Source organism: Poecilia formosa, unplaced genomic scaffold, assembly GCF_000485575.1.
Source record: "Poecilia formosa unplaced genomic scaffold, Poecilia_formosa-5.1.2 Scaffold80, whole genome shotgun sequence".
NCBI classification, from domain to species: domain Eukaryota; kingdom Metazoa; phylum Chordata; class Actinopteri; order Cyprinodontiformes; family Poeciliidae; genus Poecilia; species Poecilia formosa.
In genome coordinates, this window is record NW_006800019.1 from 1,410,682 (window position 1) to 1,437,452 (window position 26,771).

The 26,771-nt window shown below is 41.7% G+C and overlaps 1 protein-coding gene across 1 annotated transcript in view; it reads right to left on the reverse strand.

The window, feature by feature from the left end:
* The window catches only part of l1cama (L1 cell adhesion molecule, paralog a), a 48,790-nt gene that overhangs the window by 7,810 nt on the left and 14,209 nt on the right, over positions 1-26,771 (reverse strand). Inside the window, exons 2-18 of the mRNA XM_007556630.2 lie at positions 14,180-14,523; positions 13,026-13,031; positions 10,843-10,945; positions 9,198-9,400; positions 7,263-7,391; positions 6,774-6,944; positions 5,614-5,728; positions 5,127-5,311; positions 4,629-4,760; positions 4,401-4,544; positions 3,526-3,637; positions 3,070-3,227; positions 2,819-2,978; positions 1,109-1,233; positions 778-879; positions 339-536; positions 101-171 (exon numbers count right to left, since the gene is read on the reverse strand). Coding sequence (XP_007556692.1) covers positions 101-171; positions 339-536; positions 778-879; positions 1,109-1,233; positions 2,819-2,978; positions 3,070-3,227; positions 3,526-3,637; positions 4,401-4,544; positions 4,629-4,760; positions 5,127-5,311; positions 5,614-5,728; positions 6,774-6,944; positions 7,263-7,391; positions 9,198-9,400; positions 10,843-10,945; positions 13,026-13,031; positions 14,180-14,309 — 2,244 coding nt within the window. The 5' untranslated portion in view covers positions 14,310-14,523. The remainder of the gene's footprint in view (positions 1-100; positions 172-338; positions 537-777; positions 880-1,108; positions 1,234-2,818; positions 2,979-3,069; positions 3,228-3,525; positions 3,638-4,400; positions 4,545-4,628; positions 4,761-5,126; positions 5,312-5,613; positions 5,729-6,773; positions 6,945-7,262; positions 7,392-9,197; positions 9,401-10,842; positions 10,946-13,025; positions 13,032-14,179; positions 14,524-26,771) is intronic.

The window sequence follows — 26,771 nt, forward strand, 5'->3', positions numbered from 1 at the left end:
AGAAAATAAATAGAGGGCATCAAACAAGACCTTTTTTGAGGATTTCTTTTTTTTTTCTTTTTTTTTTTTAAATACCAGCAAACTCAGGTATTAGTTGTACCTCCCAGGTGATGAGGAGAGTATTTGGTTTTATGGACTCACTCCTGACATTCTTTGGGTTGTTGTCTGGAGCTGTGTTGTGGATAAACACAAAAAATTAGGTAGAGTTTGGATTTAACCAGTCACGATTATTTGTATAACACATTTCGGCAACAAGTGCTGTTCAAAGTACTCCACATCATAAAAAAATAAAAACATCTGATCTTCACATTTTTTCAACAGAAATCGCGACATGTTACCTTCAGCTGGCGTGTTGTGGACTTCAGAGGGTTTGCTAGGGTCACTCTTTCCCACCTCATTGATGGCGATGACCCGAAAACGGTAGGACATGTAAGGCCAGAGGGAGAGGACAACGTGCTCCTGGTTGCCTCCGACTCTCTTCAGCTCTTCCCAGCCCCTCTCCTTCAAATCTTGGTCTTCAAACTCTATGACATACTCTGTGGAGACACAGACGGTCAGGGAAAACTTCTCAGTGACGGGAGACTCTGAGTGCATCAGTATCTGATTTCTACCATCTCGTGGAGCAAGTCATTAAAACAGGCTGGAGTAAACTGGTAGTTTCACGTTAATGCAACAGTAAAGATTAGAGAAAGATGGCTGACGACATGGATTAAGTCTCAAAAGGAATGAATGTCTAAGTGGAAAAACAGAGCTGATGTTTTTGTGTTGGTGCTAAACCTAGAACAGCGCTCTTGTGGTCATCTCCAGGAGTCCAGCTGAGAGAGATTCCACGATGCCTGGGGTCAGAGATCTGGAGGAGGCTTGGAGGGTCTGGACGATCTGAGGGAAACACCAATAATAGTGTAAACAATGTATCTGCATAAATCTAGTTTTTAAAATTGCTGTCTAGCCCATGACACTCTTGTAAATGAGATTTTTTTTACATCTCAACTTTCTACCCTTGTTAAATAAAAGTTAAATGAAAAATTTATATGAAATATAGCTACTGTCTTTAGGTCTTTGCCAGTGAAATCTTCAGCTGAAGACACTGCCGGTTTTGCAGTCTTACCACATAAAGTGAGCGTGGCGCTGGCTTCGACCTTGTCCAGAGAAGAGATGATCTCACAGGTGTAAACGCCCTCATCGTCTTGTTCCACATTAGCGATTATGAATTCTGCCCCATCGAATGTGTATCTGGGAAAATGCATCAATCATTATTGTTATGCTTATGTTTCTCTCCCCTAAAGGTTTTTTCTTCACATATTCGTTCAAACCGTCACTTTGTCGTGATAATATGGTATGAGGCAGATAATTTTGAAAGTAATCCCAGTGCTGACTAGAAATAACCCGTAAGAGCCAGGAGGCAGGTCTCAGTGCTGTCAATCACCTTTCCATGTGATGTTTCTCATCCTCCCTGACCTCGCCCCCTTCTGTCCACTGCTCTGCAGCTAGCTTAACCTGCATGAACGTTCAGGCTAGTTAGCATGACCACCAATAATGGCGGATAAGCAATTTTTCTGTAACGACAACTTGTTTCTCTGCCATTAGTATAGCAAAAACAAAAAACAGAAGGACAACGCAAAGACACAACACACGCCTCCGATCGCTGATTGGTGGATTTCGGAAGACGGCAAAAGGAAATAAGAGAGCAGGGAGAAGAGGGAAAACATCAATAGATTAACAGAGTCACAACATAATAACACAACATGACAACAGGGTGAAAAAATAAATAAAAAAAAAAAAAAAAAAAACTTTTTTTATTTTTTGTAAAAGTCACAAGTTTTTCAGGCTGTTACCCTTCAACCACAAACCACAGAATTGTTTTATGATTTTTATATGAGACTAACAAAAGAGTTAGAGTTAGAGTTAACAGAAAAAAGTGTTTTGTTTTTGTTTTTTATTTCCCTCCCCTAGTAAAAATTTGTGCTGTGTTCATTTGTTTGCAGCAACCCTGAGTAAATGCTTCGTAGAAGGCTTTTGGTTGCAATTACAGCTGCAAGCTTTGCACATTTACAGAATGAAATCATTTGCCCACCATTCATTTTAAAATAGTTCCAGCCCAGTCATGCTGGACAGCGAGCATCTGTGAGTATATACTCTTTCACATCTTGCTGCAGAATCTGTATTGCCCATGCTGAGGTCAGCAACCTTTATAACCCCAAGAGCCAATATATCCATCCTTAACTCCAGCTAAACAAAACTTGTTTAGAGCTACAAAACCAGCATGACTCAAAAAAAAATGGAAACAAACAAAAAGAAAAGCTTGTTTTTGTAATGCAGTGGATCCCCAGTAATGGCTAAAATTGCTACAATCCATGAATTATTGAGATTTCCTCTAAAAATACTTATAATTACCTATTTTATTAGATAGTAATAAATGGAAAAAATGGATTAGTGGCAGAATAATTTAGTCATGTTTCACAGATAATTTCAACAATTACTGTACTGCAAATAGCTTTCCTGTAACTACAGCAACATAATTTAGATGTTTTTTAAGGTTTTCTAGTGGTCTTTATTTAACAGCAGCTTGAGAGGAAGAAGACATGCTGCAAATGACCAGGGGATAAGTGCATTGAAGACTGTTGTCTGTGTGAGTCTGCTCTACCCCTGAGATATGTGGTGCCTCCTTGTTTAAATTTTGGATACTTCTGCAAGTATCCAAAGTTACACTATTCAAAGCACAGTGCAAACCTAGCAGAAGACAGAAAGGCTTGTAAATGTGAAAATCGGTCAAATCCTAAATGATCCTGGGTTCTAACGGGTAGATTTAAAGTCTCACTTTTCATCACTGGGGGATTCCATCAGTTTCTGGTTGTTCTTTCTCCACTGGATTTGAGGAATCCTCAGTCTGGTATCGTAAAGGCCCACACATGTAAAGATTGCTGTGTTTCCAGGCTGCACCTTCTGGTTCCTAGGTGGTGTCAGGATCACTGTCCTGTCTGGAAGGGAATGTGAAGAAATGACAAAAGTAAGCTGAGTCAATCTGCAGGAGGTTGAAGTTGCATGACTTGCACCGTGTGTCTGACTTACTGAACACCTCCAGCTCGGCAATGATTGACAAGTTGGAGTTTTGAACAGAGCAGGTGTATGGACCTTCGTCGTCATGGCTGACATTAATGATCTGAAGCCTTCCATCGGGAAGTGGCTGAAGTCTGGGATCATCCAGAAGGTACGATGCCCCTCGCTCCCTGAACACATCAGAAAACTGGCAAGCTGAGTACAAAATTAGGCCTTTCAGCGACTCCAATGAATTCACCAGTTTAAACACCACTTTGCCTGTTTTACATAAAAAAAACAAAGCCAGGTTGGACATCTGCCTAGCTAACAGATTTCACAGTCACAGTCCAGATGTAACAACATTTGGCTGCTAATTTATGCATATGAAGAGCTGCCTACGCAATAACATCAACGCTGCAAAATGAGATTAAAAAACCCGCCAAACGTCACTGGAAAATTTAAAATAAATTAGTGAGGAATTCGCTTCACCATATGACTTTAGGTTTAGGAGACCCAAAGGTCTCACAGTCCAGCGAAGCACTCTGGCCTTCAGTGACGGCGTACACTTTCCGGTCATCTGTAATGATCTGCGGAGGCAGTTCTGAAAGAACACAGAGTCATGACTATGGAGGACCAAACCTGCCAAAATGCATCTGTAAACAAGTGCATAAAGGAATACATGTTTCAGTAAAGTAACGCAGCACAAATTAAAGAGTTTACAAGACTTATTATGGTATTTCATAAATCAAAATATATGTTTAATTTCAAACTATAAGAATGTATTTGTACATTTTAATTGAAATTTACAATTAAATTGTTTACCTTACTGCTCATTTAATCAGTTCTTTAATATTTACTTCTCAATTTATTTTTATACTGATTTTTAGGTATATATTATATATTTCACTATTAATTATTATTTGCCCTATTTCCATGCACCACCAGCCCCCATTATGTTGAATGTTAAGCTTAATATCGTCATTTTAATTTCTTTAAATTTATCATCACTTGTGATTTATTTCCTTCTCTATTTTTTTTCATATTGTTTTATGATGTTGAAATACAAATACATGGTAAGTGGGTTTGGATTGTTTTGGGGGGGTTTTCCTGCCCCCTGATGTTCATATTGAAACTGTTGTCATTTGAAATGGTGTTTACTATGGTTTAATCTATCTAATATTTGATTTTTAACAATTTGTAACCTTAAGCATGACAATAAAAAGCAAAAACCAATTTAAACATTTTTGACAGCACTGTTTATGTGTATTTTTCTTCTCAGTTATCACAGGTTTGTTCCTCTAGAAATGCACACAATTTATACAGATTGAACTACCAATAAGTAAAGAAAAAAAAAGAACACCCACCGATGATGTACACGTAGGTGTTGGTGAGGATGGTGCCGTATTTGTTGGAGGCCCGGCACTGGTAGACAGCTGTGTCTTCAAAGTCGACAGTATTTAGGATCAATGATGCATTTTTCGCTATCACAGTATGTCTGGAGTCAGTTCCTGTTAAGCAGTCACACATCTCAGTACATCTAAAATGCGGGAAGTTGTTTGCTGGAAATGGTTCAGTGGGATGTCTCCTCTGACCTGAGATCTCCTCTCCGTTCCTGGTCCAGCTGATGGTCGGAGAGGGCGTACCCTCTGCTTCACAGTCTAGCCTTACCATTTCACCCGGAGCGTAGATCAGACTCTCTGGGATCACTTTCCAGTATGGAGCGGCTGCAGAGGACATATATGGAGCATGCGAGGTTAAACTAAAGCATTGTAGTTTGGAGAATTTGTCCTAACAAAAAAAAAAAACCAAATTGGTAAAACAAATAAAGAAATACATAAAGGTCACACAGACTAACATGCAGAGTGCATATTTCTGTTACTTTTAATAATTACAGATCACAACAAATGAAACTCCAGAACTAAGTGTCTCAGAATATTTGAATTTTGCGCTGATATTTAATTATATCACTGTGTAGTGTATTACTTTTCTGTAAGGTTTTAATTTATTTAGATACACCTGCCAAATATCAACACCAAAGCTCTGCAGTCTCTGGACTGTGTGTCTGTGGAGAAGCAGAGAGTGAGACACACCTTCTACTTTCAGATGGTACGTGTGTCTGGCATTCCCTTGTGTGTTGTTGGCTATGCACTGGTACTCGCCGCTGTCACTTTCAGAGATATTGCTGAGGCGCAAGCGTCGGTCAAACATCTCTTTGAATGTCCGGGATTCATCCAGCTCACCTTCCTTCTTCAGCCACGTAATTTTAGGAGTTGGACTGAAGAAGCGGAGAGTCAAGACACATGTTGTTAAAGGCCGAATGTAAAGACGGACATGGAAAGAGGAAGATATGAAACAGAGAAAGGAAAAGCAGAAGAAAAGCGTAAACACCCAGCAGAAAAGGAGGTATCCACGGTATGAAAGAGACGGAAGGACGAGACACAAGAGCAAATGGAGTCAAGAGGAGGGTGGAAAAATGGGATCATTGGCAGTAAAGATTGATTTTAAAGAGCAGCTTTATTTTTCTCTTTAATGGAGGCAAAGGTGCATATGTTTCCAGGCATATATGAAGATACTTACAGGCCTTGAACAATGCACTCAAGTTCTATCGTCTGGCCCCTGAGGGCCTGGTACGAGCTTTCGCCTTCAGCAGGCCTCATCATTTGTGGTCTACGGTTCCGCACTACCGAATTGGCTGGACAAAGAGAAGTGGAAATGCAGTTAGACAAAGAGAAAGACTCATGCATATGGATAGGCAATTTTCAGATAGCTGTTCTGCTGACGCTGCAGCCTCTTCAGTTCTGCTGACACGCCCTTGCAGGGAGAAACGGGGTCCCGAGAGCGAGCCGGACAAGTCCCCCCCACAACAGCAACAGATGCAGATTTACAAACAGGGGTCTCATGTTAACACATGTTCATCTTTCTGACCTCTAGTTGAGCCACAGATGCTTGCAGCGGCCTCTCGGTGTGAGCTGCATCTCATTACAACTGGGCTAAGAAGGTATCGACTCCCTGCTGATCGTGGGACGCCCAGCAGGTTTAGCCGATGGCTTTGGTCAGGAAATCATGCCACCACATTTTGGCTCAACACATAACAAACTGCAAATGTCCACTTGAAGCATATAAAAACCACTAAAGGAGAGAAAAATGGTATATCCACTCAGAAAATATAAGCACTGTTTAAAAAGAAAAAAGCAGTTGCAGCCACTTCTCACTCAAAACTAGGAAGTACCATATTGATGAAGATATCATCTGAAGGTTTGACTTGTTTAAACATTAAACATTTAATGTTGTTTTGTCCCGACTGCTGAAGTGAGAATGAATGCCACAGTGAGATCAGAGCTTAGATATGAGCTTGAAGAAACTTATGAGTCTGATAGGGGATTTAAAGAGGTCTCAAAATAATTTGAATTAAGCCTCTCCACTGTGTGGAAATTGGTCAACAAGTGGAAGACATTTAAAAAAAAAAAAAAACCCAGCATGACCAGGACTGGCCATTCAAGCAAGTTTAACCGAAAAAGCAAATGATAAAATGCTATAAGAAGCCTGAAAAAGAAAAAAAACAAAAACAAAAACTTAGTCAAATTCATATATTTAGATCCTAAGTATGATATTCAAACCTCTGGTCTTGTTGGTTTGATCCCTTTATTAAATTAGCCGCAAGTTTCAAGACATGTTTCGGCCTCACAGCTTCAGCTTAGCTCTCCTCCACCTCTGCTGGAGTCAACCTCGATACTCACAGGGGTAAACCTTCAGAGTGATGGGCTCCTGGGCCAGAATGGTGCGTGTCACCATGTACTGGACGTTGCAGGTGTAGTCGTCCCTGCTGTCATCCATTGTCAAATGAGCAAAGTAAAGGTTGCCGTCCTTTCCGACCACAACCCGCTCACTCAGCTTGATATGGTGCATCTCTGAAGAAAAGGAAAAAGAACAAAACAATTGAAAGACACAGTATATCTGAGACAGCGTGAGGTAATCTAATAACCTGAGACGCTTAAAAGGCTTGTTTTCGTAAAAGGGAGCGTAAAAATATTGCGAGATAAGTGACGAAGTGGTGTTGAGAACTTATCCTTCTAACTTTGCAATGCACTCCGACATCTTTTAGAAATGCCTTTTGAAATTCATTATGCATTTTTCACAGATATGAAAGGACTGCAAACGATGAGCATGCACAGTAAGAGTCCCTTTTAGTCCGGCATGTGTAATAAAATGGGAGATAACGAACTCACTCTGATCCATCCAGTGAATGATGGGCTCCATGGAGCTCTGAGGGGGGTTGCACTTCAGCACGATGCTGCTCCCCTCATCAAACTTCGCAGTAACCGCCTTCTCCTTCTGCTTCTGCTGCGTAGGGGGGGCTGCACCGAGGTAAACAAGGAATAAATACACAGAGGTGAGTTTGTGTGGAAAACAGGTGGTAAGCAAACAGCAACCCACAGAGAAGATTTCCTGAGGCAATCCTCATCACACGTCATCTTAGACAAATACCGATGAGGGAGTCTTATTTCTGAATTTCCATAACAGAATCCTCAGAGAAGACAGCAGGTCGTGTTTTCTTCTTCTTCTTTTTTTTTTTTTGCCTTTAAGACACACCACAGTGAGATATGTGAGTCATGCGTGTGTGATCTCCATCTCTCTCTCCTTTCTGCTCAGTGTTCATAACCCCACAGGAGCCACTGAAGAGCGCATCACATGACATCAACTCAAGAGTGTTTCTCAGGAAACCGTTGTCAGGGAAACTGTGAAGGAAGGAGGTCGCCCAGGAGAGAGCCAGTCAGGCAGGTGGATGGATGTTCAGAGGTCCTCGTTGGCTCAGGGCTTGTCTGCATCTGCGTGTTGATAATTGCGTCCCTGAATGTGATTACAATATAGCTCGGGGAGTGGGCTATTTTTGTTTTATAGAAAGACAAATCGGTAAAGTTACAGGAGTCAAAGGGCCACACGCTGATAACAACACACCTATTTCAAAAATGAATTATCCGATACTTCCTTACATCCTGAGCCACAGCAGTAAAGAGACCAGAAGGAAAGAAAAAAAAAAAAAATCAGACACCACTCTGTCATTTGGCTATCCAGAAAACAAAAGGTCATGAACTGTAGACAGCAGCAGCAAAACCTCATCACTTCATAAAAGGAACGAGGAGACGGTAAGATTCCCAAACCAGACCTCCTCCTCTTACGACAGAAACATTGCAACCAGGATCAGAAACAGTAGGCAGAGTCCAGCTCGCAGAATGGAGACACGTCATTTGCTTTGTGCGTGCAAGGACTGGAATGCCCTCTAGAAGCATCCGGACACGTCATACTCCCATCAGCAACTCCCCACCAGATGCATTGACATACACTGTTGTCTCCCAGATCCGTAAAACAAATGTGGCCTAGAAAACCAAACCTCACTGACCTCCTCAGCAACTTGATGGCCCAAATCAAACCTGGGCCACACTTCCATGACCTGGACTCTCCTTCTGAATCCAACCATCAGTCGGAGCAGACCCTCCCAGCGAGGCTGATTGTTATCAGATGTCAAATACAATCTGAGAACCGACAACTGTACCTTGTCCAACAATACACTAAACATATAACACGATGAAATGAGACACATAAATCAATTTAGATCTAAAAAACACAGGGGTGTCGTATGTTTGCCTGTATAGTATTCTTTTACTATTGAGTAGTGGGGGTAGATTGCTGATCTGGAGAACATTTTTGTCTATGCTCAGCTTTAAGAATGGGATAAGGAGCTCTCTGTCTTTGTGAACACTTGAAATGGTTGGCCTACTTTTATAAATGGTTTTGCCTCATTTTACTTTTGTGTTGCATATTTTCCTGTTTACTGCGGTGAGGAGAGATTGCATCATTCTTGAGCTGCAGGACCATTTCAGGGTCTGCAAATGGTCCCAGGGCCACACCTTGGGCACCCTTCATTTACAATGTTTAGTTGTCATTTTAAAACATCAGTCAAGTGGAGATTTTTTTTTTTTAAAGTCTGGTTCTGGTGTGTGTGCTCTGAGTGACAGACTGACCTCTGCGCAAAAGGAAGATAATCCTCTGATTGTACTCTGAGCTTTGAAAATCAACTTCATAAATCTACAATGGCGAAGCTAAATTCTGAATTTCTAAATATATTTCCCATGATTTGAGTAATTTTTAAAGGAACTTCTTACCATCAGTTTTGAGGACGACTTCCTTCGACACAGCCGTCCCGAGCTCGTTGGTGGCATAGCAGACATATTTGCCTTGGTACGGCTTCAGGGTGTCCATAGTTTTACTGAGCGTGGAGAAGGCGAACGAACCGAAGCTTTTCGTAACATTAAGCTCTGTGTCAGTACTTGGGTCAAATGGCTTTCCATCCTTAGTCCATCTGAAACTGAAGCAGAAGGAGAAAGAGACAGTGAAATGACGATCATTTAAGCATCAAAGTCGCACGGTCGTGTTCAAGTCTCAGAAAGCAGTCATTTATGCACAGAAGACGTCAGTGGAATTGAGGGCACAAATGGATTTCTGTGAAACGTACACGGGATGCCCCAGTGGAGCTCAGAGGCCTGCGCTGTGTGTAATTGCGACATTCATCTCTTTTTTCCTCGGCGATGGGAGCAGTTTTCCACTTCAGAGCAGCTCAGACACTCCGAGAGAGGAGATCGCCCGAGGGCTTAATGACATTTATCCTCTGCTGAAACAAGAACTCTGATTGGGAGAAGCAGTGCTTTCGTGTAATGCTAATATGTAGATGTCAGCCGAACAAGGAGAGGGAAGGTCACTGTTCTCGGCTTCCTGAAAAGATCAGCGGAGCTGCTCTGCAGTTATTATGCCATCAGGCTTACAGTGTCTACCGAAAAAACTAATACCGCTTAAACATTTATTATTTATTTTTTTTATGTTTTGTCACATTAAATGCATTTGTATTGGCCCATAAGAAGCGACACATAATTTGCTTTGGAAATAAAAAAGATGGTTTTGAGAATTTTTAGAAATGCACACATTTATATTTAGCTGCCTTTACTCTAACACCCCTAAATAAAATTTAGTTTAATAAAAGAAATCACCTAATGTGTAAAGGGTCCACCTGTAGATACTGCTTCCATCAATCTACGATCAAAATCTATTATCTTCTTTTCTGACAAAAACATAAATTATATTGTTCAGCAGATTCTTGACCTCCAGCTTCTTCTCGTTCACACTTTTGCTGACTTTAATCTTGATGTAAGTAACTTTAGTATGCTCTTTAATAAATGTCTCCCTCCCCAATAGAGCTTTTTTCTCATCTCTGGTGATCCAGGATTTTGGTCGACATGTAAAATGTGATAAAAGTACAAACTCTGAACACCGTATGCCCTCTCTGAAACATGGTGGTGGCAGCAGGTCAAATGTTCTTGGTAGACAGAGGAAGGTAAATACAGGGATATCCTGGAAGAAAAAAAACTGCTGGAAGCAGAAAAGGATTTGAGACTGGGCTGGAGATTCAACTTCCTGCACTACAGGGACTTTAAACACAAAAGCTACAATGACATGGTTGAAACTCAAATTACCTGAAGAGTGGTTGAATACAAGGGCAAGCCACTTTTTTTTTCTTTTTTTTTTAGATATTTACTCACTACAAAGATATTTACTGAAATAAAAAAAAACATGTATTTTTTCTTGCTGCTTTTCAATTCCACACTTCTTTGCAATAGTCTGTCACAATAAAATTGAGGCTGTTGATTGTATTATGAAGTAAAACATCAAAAAGTTCAAGAAGCATGAATCCTTCTGCAAAGCACCACAGACCCACCTTGTTTATGTGTTTGCATGGATCTGGTTGTGCAGACTAACCTGGGCATTGGGACGCCAGAGGCTTCACACTTCATGAAGAGGTCCTCGGTGCTAAAAACTGTGACAGACTCCGGGTCTGTGGTGATCTGAGGAGGCCTTTTGTCTGCATGGACCAAGACAAGAGTTAGTTCAAACGGGCCGTCTCGTTCGGTACACGAACAGAAAAAAAAAACAAAAAAAAGGGACTGGAGAGTTTTCACACACAGTAAAGACTGACCAGATACTAGCCACTCTCTGCTTAACAGATGCCAATTAGTATATTGAGTCAATATCATTTGACAAAGCTCTGAAACACACAAAGAGATGAAATATGGGCCAAGAAAAAAAAGAGCAGGAGCAAGAGAGTAAGGAGAGAAAATGTGTTTTCAATGAGAGGAAATTGATGCGTAATGTAGGGAGGAGAGTTAATGGAAAAGAGGATATATGGCACAGCGTTTTCCCCGTGGGACTAAGAAAGCGAAGAGCCTGTGGGGAGAGGGAACAGGGATAATGAAAAAAAATGTGTTCATTAGAGACTCTGATTAAGACAGAGGTAGAGTCTGTGTTTGCTAAATAAAAACTGAGAAACTGATCACTGAGCTAAAGGGGGTTTTTGTATATTCGGTAAGTTTGTTCTTTTTAGTCTGATTCAGCAACCTGCACCTGTGAAAATGCACACAGGATCTGCAGAAATTGTTAATTCTGTGGATAAGAAGCATAAAACAGGCTACAAAGGTGTTCCAAAAAATATTTTATAATTTGAAGGAATGCACATTAATCCAGAAAGTCTAAACTTTTACTTAGCTTTACTGTACCTTCCTCTGATTTGACTATACATATATAGTGGTTGTGCAAACCTAGGCCTCATTATAGAAACTGCAATTACCACAGGTTGTTACCCAGGACCTCCGAAATATGGGAAGTATCTTACTAAGCTGTAAAATTCAAAAAAGTTGGTCTAATCTGTCTGACAGTATATATTAAAGTGTTGAAAGATTTTAATTGTAAATTTAAATGTCAATTTTGCAGTCATTTGGAATTTACAGCAAAATGTGTATTTGCAGCTACTTTAATTTTACAGCAAGTTAGAACTGCAGTAAAAATGTGAAACAAACGTATTCGGTGTCGGTGGCTGTGAAAATGGTGTCAAATGATGTCAAACTCTGTCTCTGCATTATAATACAGAGTGAATTTTCACGATGAAAGCATGACAAAGCCTTTTGATAATCTTGGTCACAAACCTTTTATTTAGATGACACGGACACTTTTATTGACACAAATTCTTGCTTCTTGAGAAACAGGAAAACTATTGATTTTGAGAAAGCCACAGAAATCCGCTAAGTGTTGTGCAAATGCTAATACTGATGTGAGAAATGCACCCAAAGCGACAAAGAAAAACTATGACATCAATTTTGGTTTATATATTTTCAAAGAAATATTTTTTTTTTCTTTTTTCCAGCTAAATAAAAGTGAGTGCTTGATAGTGGGGGTCATTTTCAGCTTGACTTTAAAGGAAAAGACGCAGGTTTTAAGGAAGGGTGATTCCAGTGAGCAGTAGGTAAACAGACGTAGCAGGGAAAGGAAAAGACACCGAAGTCAGAGAGCTGGGAGAGAATAGAAAGCCCAAAAGGAAAACAAACGGCAGAGCAGATAAACAAATAAAACAAACAGGCTAAATTCAGAAAGAGACAAATGGGAAGACTGTGAGAATTTAATGAAAGAATTCCCACTCATGGAGAAAATAATCCCATTTTCCTAGCTGATCAAATTGAAGTGAAGTCTGTCGGCATTGCTCCACTATTGGCAGAAGAGAAAGAGGAGGAGGAGTGAAGTTGCTGCTTTGTGCTTTAACTCCTCTCCTTCTTCAAGCCTTTGATCTGACAGCCCTGCTGCCAGCTCCTCAAACTTTCTCCTGCTTGCTCCTAGAGGGAAACTACCTATTGAGAGCCAACGAGACTAAAGCACAACCCCCAAAAACTCAAACAGGCTCGAGTTTTTTTTTGTTTTGTTTTTTTCCCGAAGCTAGCCTCACGTGGATCGGCACACGAGCATTAACACGGCTAATGCGCGCCCTGATGCCAGATTCATTTAAGTGCACCGCTGTCAGCAGGATGGAAAATAGCATCTCTGGCATAATGAAAGTGTTTACCATGAACTTTGGCGGTACATACAGGACAAACAGCAAGAGAGTTAAAAGCACTTACTGTCCCCTGTGCAGTTTGTCCGTCCGCAGAGATGGGCAGAGTGAAAGAAAAGAGAGGACATATTTTGGTCAGACAGACAGATAGACAGATAGATAGAAAGATAGAAAGATATATAGACAGATAGATTGATAGACAGATAGACAGATAGATAGATAACCCTATCAGCTTCCCTCAGGCCCGTCTCCTGTATTGATCATGATCGCTGCCTCAGTAACTCTAATCGACATGTTAGAGGTTCCCTAATTGAAAGGCAGGAGAAACCTTGACCTTTCCCATTCCTACGTTTGACCCACCTCCATCCCCCTTTTTTCCCCTCCTCATCATCATCCCTTCATCGTCTTTGGCCTCCTCACCTCTGTGTCACCTTGTTCCTTTGGGAATTAGATGACAAAAATCACCGCATTTCATCATCTTTTTTTTTTTTTTGAAGGGTGCATGTGGGCTCGGCTCGGCTCTGTTCAGGTGAGGACTCGCACTCGCTTTGTTTGTGTTCTCACCATTTCAAAGTGTGTGTAGGTGGTGAAGGATTGGGACTTGTACTGATAAAAAGCGGGGAAGGGAAAAAAAAAAAAAAACAAGAGCAGCAGGGGAAATAATATTTGGTGGGTTGGCCAGCAGCAGGAGCAGCAATGGCGGCAGAGGAGATGAAGATCAATTTCCCTCCGGGCCCGGAGCTCAACTGTAATTTTAATGCCCACATATTACATCAAGACGGTGGAAGAAATAGGATGAGGGGATGGGGAAGGGGATGAAAAATGCTCGCTGGATTTTAGTTGTGTAACTAAGTTGTTGATTTAATTCCCTTCAAACAGGTTTCACCAAGGAAACCAGATCAATAGAGGGACTAATCAATGCGGTATGAAGGGATCAATTACAGAGTAATTACACACGCCACTGGTCCAGACGAGCGCTAAGCAGAGATGCCCCTGAAAGTAGTATTCAGAGCTTTTTTTTTGTTTTTCTTTTTCTTCTAAATACTGAAGTTACTGAGGAGGAAACATGTTCACATAGTTCATCTACTCTAATTAGTCACGATTAAAGATCATTACTGGTGTGCGTTGACGAATCAACAATGCAATTAACACGACGAGCTAATCTCGTTCCAGCATTAGCAGACTATTGTTCTGGATGTTATGATATCAATCAGTACTCACAGTTGGAGGGCATTTCGATGGCTGCACGGCTGGGCAGGACCGCGAGGGAAAGGAGGGCCAGGACACGGGGGAGGAGGTGGGAGGAGCTCTGCCCCCTACTGCAAACCTGCTGTCGCTGCATGTGAGGCATCGCTCACAGTGCCATCAATGTCCCACCTGCTCACAGTGCAAAGCTCACAGAGGCAACCACGCGCACGCCGGAGGTGAGCAGGTGTCAGGATGTGCTTCACTTGCTAGAGGTCTTGGCTTGGCTTCATATGTCTCCGGTCCTGCTGGCCTTCTGTCTTCTCCTGTTTGGGCTTTAAATCAGTGCCACGCCCTCCTGCAGGAAAACTGTCTGCACGCTGAAACAGATAAGAAGGGGTAGAGTGGGGGGAGGGAGAAGAAGAAGAAGAAGAGAAAAAAAGAGGGCAGGGCAGAGAGGGGGCCATGTGTTAGAATGAGAGAAAATGACCCTGCAGCATGTGGTCAGACTGAGACGCAGAGTTATTAAGGGATAGTTTTAATTCCACCTTGTCTTTAAAGCAAGGTTAAGAAGTTAATGTTTCACCTGCATTAAAATCCACATGAACACAGACGAAGCAATCATCTCATCTGAACAATATGACCCTTCAGATGTTTCCAATGGGTGGTTATTTATGCAGAAGCCGATGAGCGTCGCCGCCAGAAATGGAGAACTTTAGCCGCTTTGTTGCAACAGTTTTCAGTTTTGGATCATTTTAGGTTTATCTTTTTAAGGCAGATTCTTGTATTTACTCACTTTCTGTTTCATGATTACTTTACTCATCCATGGTAAGCTTGAAAGCATGTTTATCTTGTTTAATTCGTTTTTCCTCCTGGGTTCCTGGAGTTTACATTCAGTGCTGTAAGAAAAACATTTGACCACTTTGTGATTGGCTATTTTTGGTTTCTTTTCTTTTTTTATTCCCTCACTTTAACGTTTCAGGTCAAACAAATGTTAATTTAGAAAATAAAAGGAGTTTTAAATAGTTATTTCACTTGTTAAGGTGAACAAATCCAAACCAACTTGACCCTATCTGTAAATGTTGCGCACTAAACTCAATAACTGGCTGTGTGACCCTCGTCGGCACCATCGATCATGAAGAATTTGTAATAAATGCTAGTGGAGGAATTTTCCCCTCTTCTATTTGAGAATTGTTTTTTAAAGGTTTTACAAGCAGGGTCATTAAAGCATTTGCCTGGCCGGAAGCATGCTTTGGTTTCAGTTTCATACAACAAAATCATTTTTAAATAACAAATCTCAGTTTCAGTTTCCTGTGTGCATAAATGTTTTAGAGTTAATTAGCCTTTAGCCAACTGCTAAGCCCTTTTTAAACCTACATGTGGCCATTTTTGTCATCCATTTGGTACTTTAATACAAATCATACTTTAGTAAGTTATCTTTCTCCATCGTTGTGTATGATGAGCATTAACGAATTATGGAGAGAGTCACTAAAATGATCAAATCTCACATATAGTTGAATTTTGTTGCATATTATTTTGTGAGAAATTTGTTTTAAACCAAATTTTCTTTTTATTATTTATTTATTTTGTATTCTGATCCTAGTCTGGGTCCGTTGACTGTTGGAAAATGTGCAAGATCAAATCACCTGATGAAATTAAAACACAGAAATCACTTTAAATGGTTGATTATCTAATCTGGTATGAAGACACCGGGAGAGTTGATAAAAAAAAAGTTTTCACTGCTTTTACCAAAACATCCCTTCAGAATTCCTCAACATCCCAATAAAACCGTCACCGACGAGTGTCCCAAACCTGTCCATGTTCTAGGACACACACACACACACACACACACAAAAAAAAGCCTTCATACCTCTTCTGATTACATGACCAGTGAACCATGTGAAGAGGTCATTCAGTGGGACAGATGGAGAGAATACCACAACAAGAGGCTCCCAGCACGCAGGGAAATGCAGGAAGCGCCAAAATCTGATATTCCACAGGGCGGACGCACAAACCGTTGACGAGAGGTCGAGCGATAAGAGCCGCGTCGCATCGTCACGGGAGGAGAGTGACATGTCTGGGTGGCAGCGCCGTGAGAAAGATGTGATAAAGATGCTATCAGTCACAGGAAGAGAGGCGAGCCTCTCCTCCTGGGTCTCTATCCATACTCCATCTGTACGGTTGGAACCGGGGCCGCAAGCCGGCTATCCTTCCCTGCGGCACCACGTGGAGCGAGCCTGCTGATTGTTTACACTGCTCGGCATCACACACGGCGAGCTGTTATGCCACACCGTGATTAAGACGCGCGCATGCGAGACAAAAGAAAGTGGAGGGTAGAGAGGGACTGTTTGACAGCCCCGCAGGCTGAGTGGAGGGGATTTTTGGCTCAAATTACCACCGTTTTTTTGGCACCGCCACAGCATTTGAGAGAGGGGTGACCTTGAGAGAGAGAAGAGAGGGAGAGAGAGAGAAGGTGTGAGAGAGAAGAGGTGAAGACGACGAGAGAGCACGGAGGGTGGGAAGAAGGTGGGAGAGTGGTGATTATCTTTCATTTTCTTTCATCGAGTGGGTAATGGCTGCCACAGTAATTACTGTTGATATTTTATTTGTCACTCAGGGGAGAAAGTAAAGGAGAAAGAGAATGAGAAATGTGGGATTCTTCTATAACAGGGGAGACAAATCAGATTAAATTAAAGGACAAACAGGAGCTAAACCCCTAATAAGGCAGTTTAAACTAACAGCTTTAGGATTAAATGAGGCATTACACTCACTCGCCTGCCTTTCAGAATAATTGTACGCAGAGACGAGACGGAGGGAGGGGAGAGTAGGTGGGAGGAGGACTTTAGGACTGACAAAAAGTGGATGGAGAGGTTGTTGCGGAGAACAGGAGAGGAGAGACGAGGTGAGGCTACGGGAGGAGAGGAAGGCAACAAACGTGACACTTATCTCATCCTTCCAGTCCACATACACACACGATGTGAGATCCTACAATTAGAGGGCGTCATTCACTTTTTCCTTTGTCCTCTTCTTCTCTCCCAGTCTCTCCATCAGACTAAAGCCTCTTTAGCCGTTGTTCTTTGGAGACAAGCAGCCAATTAGTCTTAAATCAGCCTCTCCTAAATGCCTTTAGAGGCAGACAAACGCAGCAGAGCTAGTTTGGGTTTAACTCCAGGATTAATCTGATTTAAGGTGCGAACTTGCCTGTTAGCCCTCTCCAAAGAGACAGTGAGGTAACGCTGAGTGGAGCAAAGTAAGATGCCTTTTAATGATTAGCAGCATAGCGACTGTCGTCCTGCCAATCACGCGTCACTGAGGAGACTCAAGTTGCTCAAGCTGCACAGAGAGACGCACAGAGAAGTCGAGTGGTGTCTGTAATCAGGGAAAATATTACCAAAAAACTCAGGAGACGATATTAAAATTAGTGCAAAATTATAACTTATAAAAGCATTTTGAGTAAAACCTAGATGACAAAGTGAAATTTGATGCAAACAAGAAGGGAGGAAGAAATATCTTCTTTCCTTTGCTTTTCTGGCAACACACTAAAACCAAGGAGTTCCTCTCAAACGTTTTCAAGCCGACACAGGCATCTTTCATCTTTAGAAAATCTCCAACCAACAGTTTGGTGGAAACTATCTCTCTCATATTTAAAAGACAAATCAGATTAAATTAAAGAACAAACAGGCGCTGGCATGACATGACATATTAGTGGAGGGTTGCACACAGGCTGCTCTAACGCATGTGACAGTTTTGAAAATTAAATTCAGATTGTGGAGAAAATGTGAGATTGTATGATTCTGTGATTTTATCTCTGTTTTGTATTTGTTTTTCTAAGCAAAGACTGACACGCGAGCCAAAGCTGCTTTGCCATTGGGTACTTTAGGATTATTGATTGTGTCACAGCTAACGTTTTTAGGTTACAAACAGCAGAACATCGATGTTTTGCTCAGTTTTTGAAGGTGCAATCTAGGAGCTGACTTCAAACGATAACAGGAGGTTTGGACAAATTACAGGAAATGTGCCGTTTTCTTCCTCCGAGCTTCCAGCCTCTGTCTGTCACGGAACATGATGGATTTGGAAATGTTGACAGCATGATGTTCATTTCAGAAAAAAGGGTACATATTACTTTTTTCCACATTCTCAAGCGAACACACACAGAGACTGCTGTTTACAGTTAGTGATGCTAACCCCGCTAAACATGCTAACCGTCCATATAAAACTCTCAATATAGAGCGGAAGTTTAAAATGTCATCTCCTTGATAATTTCATCTTTGTTTTAACAGCTCTGTCACACACACCGTGTGACTTCGCCTCTGTTCTACCTATAGATAATAAATCACCGATACCAGTGGTAGTAGATATGTTAAGCACCTTGAGGCAGAATCAGATGAAAAACTGATATAATCAGGTCAGATCTTTACCAAAACTGGAACTGAAATGTGCAACAAATCTCAGATCTAAACACTTGTAGACAAACACAAACAAAGAAGCTTGCATTCAATGAACACCCAGTCTCAAAGGAAGGAGGGCAGGCAGGCACACACACCTCTGTCACACAGATAAAAGAGCATGGTTCAGTGGTCTTCAGTCAGGGGGGGCAGACATTGCCTGAGACAGTCTTCCTGCAGTGCTGAGAAGGAGCAGTAAAGGAGAACACTATAATGGCCTGGGAGGAAGAAATAAATGACTGCGACGTGAAAGAGCGTTGCTATGTAACAAGGACAACCCAAACACGCTGATTGCCCAGACTGATGCGACCCGAGACACATACACACACACACACACACATACACACACGCGCGCAGACAACTTCTGAGCTGCATGCGCGGCATGAAGCCAGAAGGTTGCTCCATTATCACAGGGGCGAGACACCGACATCGAAGCAGCTGCCCCGACTTCTCTCTATCCGAGCGACTGCTGCGCTGCCGTCAATGATCCAATCTCAGCACTGTTACCTGCTTCATTGGACTGGGTCAAAGGTCAGGCGTGGGACGGCTGCATGCAGCTGGGGCTCCGGTGACCTGACGGTGCTTTTAAGTGCTTTTTAAAACTATTAGCACCGCTGGAACGTCAAACGGTGCCATCAGAAGATTGTTCAGCCACTGGAAGAGTGTGAAGCGAAGGCAGACGTGTTGAGATGTGAGGTTGTGGCTCTTCTTCTTCTTCTTCTTCTTCACAAGGAACCCAGAGTGAAAGAAGATTAGCTGCCAATGGTTCATGTATCACACAAGCTAAATGGACCAAGTCAATTTCCCAGATGCTTCAATAATTTATGAAGTCAGGCTCTGAGGCCTTTTTCACATCAAATTCTACAAATTCTAGTGTATCTGACGTTCCGCATTACAGTCGCTGCTGCTGTCATTATCAAAGATTAACTACTAAGTTTTGTGTCCTTCACATTTTATACAGATCCAACACAATCCAGACTGACAGAACAATGGTAATTTTGCTCATTTACAATTTTCATTTACCATTTATTGAAGAAATGACGTCAATATACAAGCATCAAACAGTCTCGTGGGATTGTTTTTAAATAGGAATTTACTTCTTTTTTTTTTTTTTGCAGAGAATCATTAAAATAATTTCACAAATCTTAAAAATTGTTCGCACGGTTTTGATTTGCAACACTGCAGAGCGCGCTTTCTCTGCCGCCCACTTGCTCCCGTCTTTCCGCAACAAAATGTCTTCATTAACGTGAAATTGACATGCTGGGTGTTGCCGAGCACACTGGGTCCTTCGCAGGCCCTCTCGTCTGAGCAGAAACACAAGATCAAACCTCAAGAGTCCAATCAAGTCTTGAGTTTCACACGTTATCTGATCCTCGCCGTGCCAACCCACCCACACGTACGCACTGTTTGATTCATATCAGCGCACGTCCTCGGACGCCGATGAATGTAGCCCAGTATATTTTGTCTCCCCGTTGCAAATTATGCAAATGTAGGTTTTGAAAGCCCTCCTCGGCACACTTGTGATCAAATGAGACTGGATTTACAGGGCGAGCATGTGTGTGCACGTGTGCTCCGACGTCCTGCGCGTCCCGTCACGCCTTGCCTTTAAATATTAACTACCTCCAGCTGTGAAGATGTGTAAGGAGGAGAGGATGCAGGACAGAAGGAGAGGGGGAGAAAAAAATAAATGAACACATGCCCCCCTTTACCCTCGAGTTGTACCCCGAGGGTTTGTCTGAAGAAATACAAGATGAAAAGGAGACGAGTGGAGAGATATTGAAGGGATGGAATGATTTAAACCATAATAAACACAATACTTACTAAAAAAAAATAAGTAAAGAAGTAGAAGTAAGTGTCAAAGAAAAAGAAATTATGTTTGGAATACAAGCTCATGTCAATAGGGGGTCGTGATCCTTGCAGAGTGAATTATTCATAAAAATCCTCTTCCTGTCAGCACTATTTGCTCTGAATTCGCCCAGATTCATAATTGATTTTCTTCCCATTCATTCATGTGGTTCAGCCTCAAACGGCTGTTGCTGACCGTCCGCTCCTCTGTCTTTGGAGTAGCTGTCTGGTTCTCTCACATTCACCCTCCTCTCTGGCAGAGTCATACTTAATGCATGACTCTGTTACAGTGAGACGAGTCTCAGGCCCACTTTGTCGCTACGGCAGAAAAAGTACCACAAATCATATGAAATAACACCCGCAGCTTTTTTTTTTTTTTTTTTTTTTTTTTTATTTTTATATGTCAAAGTGTCTCGCAAAAAGAAATAAACAAAAAAATAAATAAATAAATGTCACACCCCCATGGACGTTTTCACATTTTGTCACATTGCAGCCGCAGTGAGTGCAAATAAAGTGTGGTAGTCATTTTGACTCACAGCAATTTACTCCAATACCCCTATATTAAATTTAGCATAACCTATCAAACACAAAACATGCCTACATAGAGTCCACAAAGGTGTAAATCAAACTCTATAAATACATTTGTTCTGTGGAGGTCTCAGAAATGTGACATGCCTCATTTTCACTGAGTTATTCGGCTCGAGTGCCTGCAGTTCTGCAGGCTGTTGCTGCTGCCTACTTGTGGTACACAATGTTTGACAGAACAAATCGTTACCACAGTGAGACACGGTGCTGGTGGCATTATGCTGTGGGCATGCTCCTCTTCAGCAGGGAAGGGGAAACGGATTCAATGCAGTTTTTGATCGAAACAAGACAGATTCTGAACAAATCTGGGGGGGGAGGGGGTGCTACTTTACAAGGCACTGTATCATTCACCTCAGCGAAGATTACTGCATTTTAATTTTGTGCACATTTGTCTAAAAGTAGTCCCAAAATGGGAGCCATCTGAGGAGATGACAAACCAATTTTCCTGTCACCTTTTCATCAGTCTTTGACTCTCTCAGCCCTCTCGGTGTTTGATACTAAGAGCTTTTCTCATTTCCCAACAACAATAAATCTCATAGCTCCCCACCTCCTCTCCTTTCTGCATCAGCCCCATGTTCTCTCCATCACTCTAATAAACTGCTGCGGCAGCACTCCAGCTCAGTCAATAGACAACACCGGCTGCTTAATTCAATATTTGCAACTGTAATGGAAACGAGGCTTTTGCAGCGTGACACACAACAGGATTCTAGCATCCCCGCCCTTTGACGGTGATACTCTTTATTTAAAGGGCCAAGTTGGCATGTAGCTGAAAATGGAAATTGCCCAGCAAGGAGGAGGACAAAAAGGAAACAGCGTGGAGCTAGAGCTTATCGGGAATCAGGCTACACAGACAGCACATTTATCAATAAACGCTATTAGCATAAACTCGGCGGTTAGACACGTTGCTACGCCTACCGGGGCCAAACGCGCTAATGTGAAAGCACGCCTCGTGGTGTTGTCCCCTCGTTTCCCAAAGCCCACGCCCTCCCCAGTGAGCGGCCACTGCCCCGTTTGTTTGGACAGGGGTTAAGGGCTAATAGCAGGGTGGCTCAAACATGGAGAAAATAAAGGTTGGCAAAAGAGCCATAAGGGCAATCACCCACTCCCTTTTACATCCTGGTTGCCATGACAACAACGTCTCCACACGGTACATCCCCCCCACTCCACCCCCACTATCTTCCCTCTTACTCTTGTACATACAGATTCAGTTTATTCACACATATGGTCACTAACGGGGGTTTTGCGGTATCGCTTACATATGCGCCCACACGTACGCACTCTGCTGCTGCAAACCGACTGACAGGCCAACACCTTGAAGGCAGCTTCACGCCCATTTATGCATCACTGAAAACACAGCCTTTATGCCTGTTTACACCTACTTAACCCAACGTGTAGCACTGGAAGCTGAACGTGTTTTTTTAAGCATTTATAAGCATGCATAATTTACATGGCCATCCAACTCAAATTTAAATTACAAAATCCACAATATCCACAGAAGGCATCTCATATTCTCTCTCTCCACACCAATAAACTCACAGAACCGGGAAAAAGAGAAGACAAAAAAAAAAAAAAAAAAAACATGATTTGATTTATTTATTAATGTTTTTCCCCCTTAAGAAACAATAGGTATGTTAGACGAAAAAGTGGTGAATAATTCAAGAAGAAAGGACTGAACTCATTACTGAAAGTGATGGAGAGAAAGGAAAGAGAAAAAAGAATGACCAATGAAGAGAAAGAAGGGCAACACCAGAGGGACAGCAACAACAAAAAGTCTAAAAAATTAATCGAAAGTGCACAAAAAACAAAAAGGAGAGAGATGGAGGTGGTTTGTAACAACAAGGACACGAGGAAAATGTTAATGGCCGACATGAAAGAAGGGAAATATTTAGAAAGGAGATCTGTGACCAGTAAAAGCTTTGTGATGGTCAAATCAGGGTGTTGCACCAATGTAACAGTGTATCAGGTTCTCTCTCTCTCTCTGTGTGTGTGTGTGTGTGTGTGAGAGAGAGAGAGACCATGTGTATCAGTAAAGATCAGCATGTGTGTCAGCAGGTCAGCTAATCTCTCTTGTCAGCTAATGGAGCCGGTCTTGCAGATGGAGTGCTGCCTCCAGCTCTCTCTGCTAACAACATGTTTGCTGCTGCTGCTCACTTTCGTCCACATCTGATAAGGTAATGTGTTTATAGTCGTCTGACTGTCAGTCACTCATTTACAGGAAATAAAGGCTCAATGGTTTCCAAGACCCAGTACGCAAAAAGTAAATAAAGCAGAGCATGTGTGTGTATGGGTGTGTTTGGTTTGATCAGGACGGTATGGGCTCATGATGGGAACATCATGAGCCTTGTTATTTTCCATTAATGTGGCCATTCATCTGCAATCTAACTGAAAAACAAATACTTAATTAAATCTTTGCAGTTTTTCTCTTTTTTTGCCATATTTATAACAAAGTAGAAAAAACAAGAAAGCATGGTTTGTTTGAGAGATCTAATCAAATTATGTACTTTAACATGATGGGAAGGATAAAAGGGAACATGACGTGTTTGGCTTTTTTCCATTTCATTTCACCTGTAATCAAACTGAAGGAAGCACAAACTGACAGCAAGCATGATCCCAGTGCAGAGCTAATGCAGAACACTAAAACATTTGACCAGAATACATAAAATGGATGTAAACCAGCAAGAAAAACAACTCGGGTCTAATTTATTTTTAAAGCGCCGTAAACACACAAACAGTATTGTCAAAGTGTTGGGATCAAAGGTTTTTAACAATGAGAACCGAGGAGGGAGATTCAAAAATATGACTTTTTTTCTCCTGGCTATGCAGTCAAGTAGTTAAAATCATCTAAAATAATGTTGTTTTTTTTATGAAGTCATGTATTTGAACAATTTATCTCAAGGGGTGACTACATTTTATAGTTTCTAACATGTCTAAACATTTTCGTTCTTTAAAAAAAATGTTTTGGAAGGAGTTCTGGCATCATTCTTTAGTGACACATACTGTGTCATACAGACTGCAGTGAAATGAAATACAGTTTTACCTTTTTTATCTTCTTTGTTTTGGTTTGACCTGATCAGGAAATATTCAGGAAATTATGCAAGAACAGATCAAAAAGAAACACCACAAAAAAAAATAGGCTAAATACAAAAGTCACTCAGAAAAATTACAGAAATTTGAACAATCCTGATCCTTTAATAGCAACATTACGATCTAAACTAGAAATAAAAATTATTTAGTCTATTGTATTGAAAGAGTCGGGGGAACATTGCCATGTCGATAGAAAAAGTGCAGTTTAATGTTTGATGCGCTTAAACCGAAGAGTTTAAGTAATATTGTACTTGATTAAAAAGCTTTTAAATAAAGCTAAACACCAAACTGGTGCTTTCTGAAAGGTTTTACAGTCTCTTGTTTTTGTGTTGGGTTAAATTCTGTTAGCTCAAGTTGCCGTTTCTTCGGGAGATGCCACATCTTTTGCAGCCGTCCTTGTGTTCAGTTCCTACGACTCTGCTTCTAGAAAGCAAACCCAAAAAGTCAAAACCAATAAGCGAACAAATCAAACACTTTCCGCTTCTCCTAACGAGAAGTAGAGTTTGTACAAATGCATGCGAACACAACCTCTCTTTTACGCTGTGCCACTTCTTGCTTGTAGGTGTCATTTGCTTCATTAGTAGCAGCATCGTCAGACTCTGTGCCTGCAGCACAAAATACCCTAATTACATGCACACCCTGAGTGTCATGTAGAACATTAAAAAAAAAAAATGTGATGCATACAAAACCCCCACATCCTCACGCTACTCATCCTCAAAGACAGATGAGACACTCAGGGGTCCCACTTACTACCAAAGGAGTGACTGAACTGTAAAGCACACGCTGCAATCTCAGAGGCAGACACTCCGCGCAGTCCTGCCTGCAGTGTGTAACTTGCGAGATACTGACTGTGGCAGAATGGTTTAGTGTCCATACAGCAGGTAGCTAATGGTGTTAGCTCAACCAAAGAGAGACAATCATGACGTTATGAAATTACGTGGAAGAAGCCATTAGAAGTGACCTTCTCTTCCCCCCCTCCCTGCTTCCTTTAATCCTCTGCGCTCCGACTCGTAGTCGACCCTTTTTCTCCCTCTTTATCTCTCGCAGTCAGCCTCTCCTCTTTTCTGCCTCGCCTCTGAAACAAGCAGCTTCTTCCTTGTATTCCTCCTCGTGTTGACGCACATTTTGACCTTCACCGAAGCTGCTTTTTTTTTTTTTTTTTTTACTTCATCTGCCTTTGTGACGACGTGCTAAGTGAAGACACTTCAGTGAACATGTTTGTGCGCAGATATTTTGCTCCCCAGAGGAAGAAAAAAAAAATTTAAAGGGAGATCAGTCGGATGGGAGAAAGGAGATTTTAAATGTGTGAACTAGTAAAGCCTTTGGGGATCAAAGCAGAGCCAGGCGACCCAGTAAAAAAGAAAAGAAAAAGGAAAAAATGAAGTCGACATCAGTGTGGTGTCTGCCAGAGTTTGCCCTGAAACAAGATGCAGCAGCTTAACACAGCTGGAGATGACAAATCAGCTGCATCAACACAAACAGAACCAGGGGGTGGGAGGAGAAAGGGCCACTGAGATGGATGCTTTTTCACACCAGGAAACATCACCAGAATTTACACAAAGATGGTGACTTCACATCCCTACATATCATTATTATTCAAGTCCACTGTGCATATAAGAGGAACTGTGCTGTTGGATCAGCTTCAAGTATGCAAGGGAGCACACGTGTGCGCATTTGTGTCCGTGCTTGGGTCGCATCGAGTGAAGCGTAGTGGGGGGGTGGGAAGCTAACGCTGCATGCTGCAGGTAGCAACGTCTGAGGCGGGGCGGTGCCGGCCGGCAGTCCTTCAGACAGGGAGAAGAGGAGGGAGCGGTCCCTGGGGTCAGATGATAAGTGGCCTATATAGTGCTGCAGGACACAGCTGCCAGCCGCTCATGTGATACGCATGGAAACGTGGCCGTCTCTGTAGGGAAAACAGGCACGCCACCACCTGAAGGGAGGGGCAGGCGGTGGGTGTAACCTTTGGTCTCTAATGCAACAAACAGACAACTGAGATTATTTGTCTTGAAGAGGAACTGCAGCTGTAAGGATGAAACAGTCAACAGGATGTCCATCTGCTGCAGTCCAGTATGTTTCATGTATGTTGATGAGCGTGTCGTGGGATGGTGATATTGTTGTGGAGCTGAAAATTAAGCCATCAACCAGAATTGACCTTAAAATCTGTCTGAATGTTACTTTTTCAGCATGTTGGAACATGTCTGCCCCTCATTCAGGCTTATGACAAGACGACTAATGTTGTCTTAAGCCATATTTACTTTCACTTTAGGCTCTTGGAAAGTTTAAAATAACTATAGAAGAAGTTACTCAGTTTGTAAAGAGTTGCTTTTCTGGAGGGAGACTCACCAGATGGATTTAATAAATAATGATGGATCTCAGCACACAGAAATGATTCTGTTGTAACAATGTTCGAAAGGCTTTTATATTTCCCCAAAAATGTTGCCACATTTGTAAGGACATTTAAACACAGTGGGTGCTGCTGTTGAATGCTGTTAATTATAGTTCTTAAAGGAATATCAGGATTGGCCAAAATCTGTAAAAATGGATTTAAGCTTTACAAACCCAGGGGTCAGAAATTACATAGACATTTCTTATCAGGGCATTTCTAAATATGGGTTAAAATAAGAGCAAAGAGAAACTTACAAAATATGAAATCCTCCCAACTCTAATTG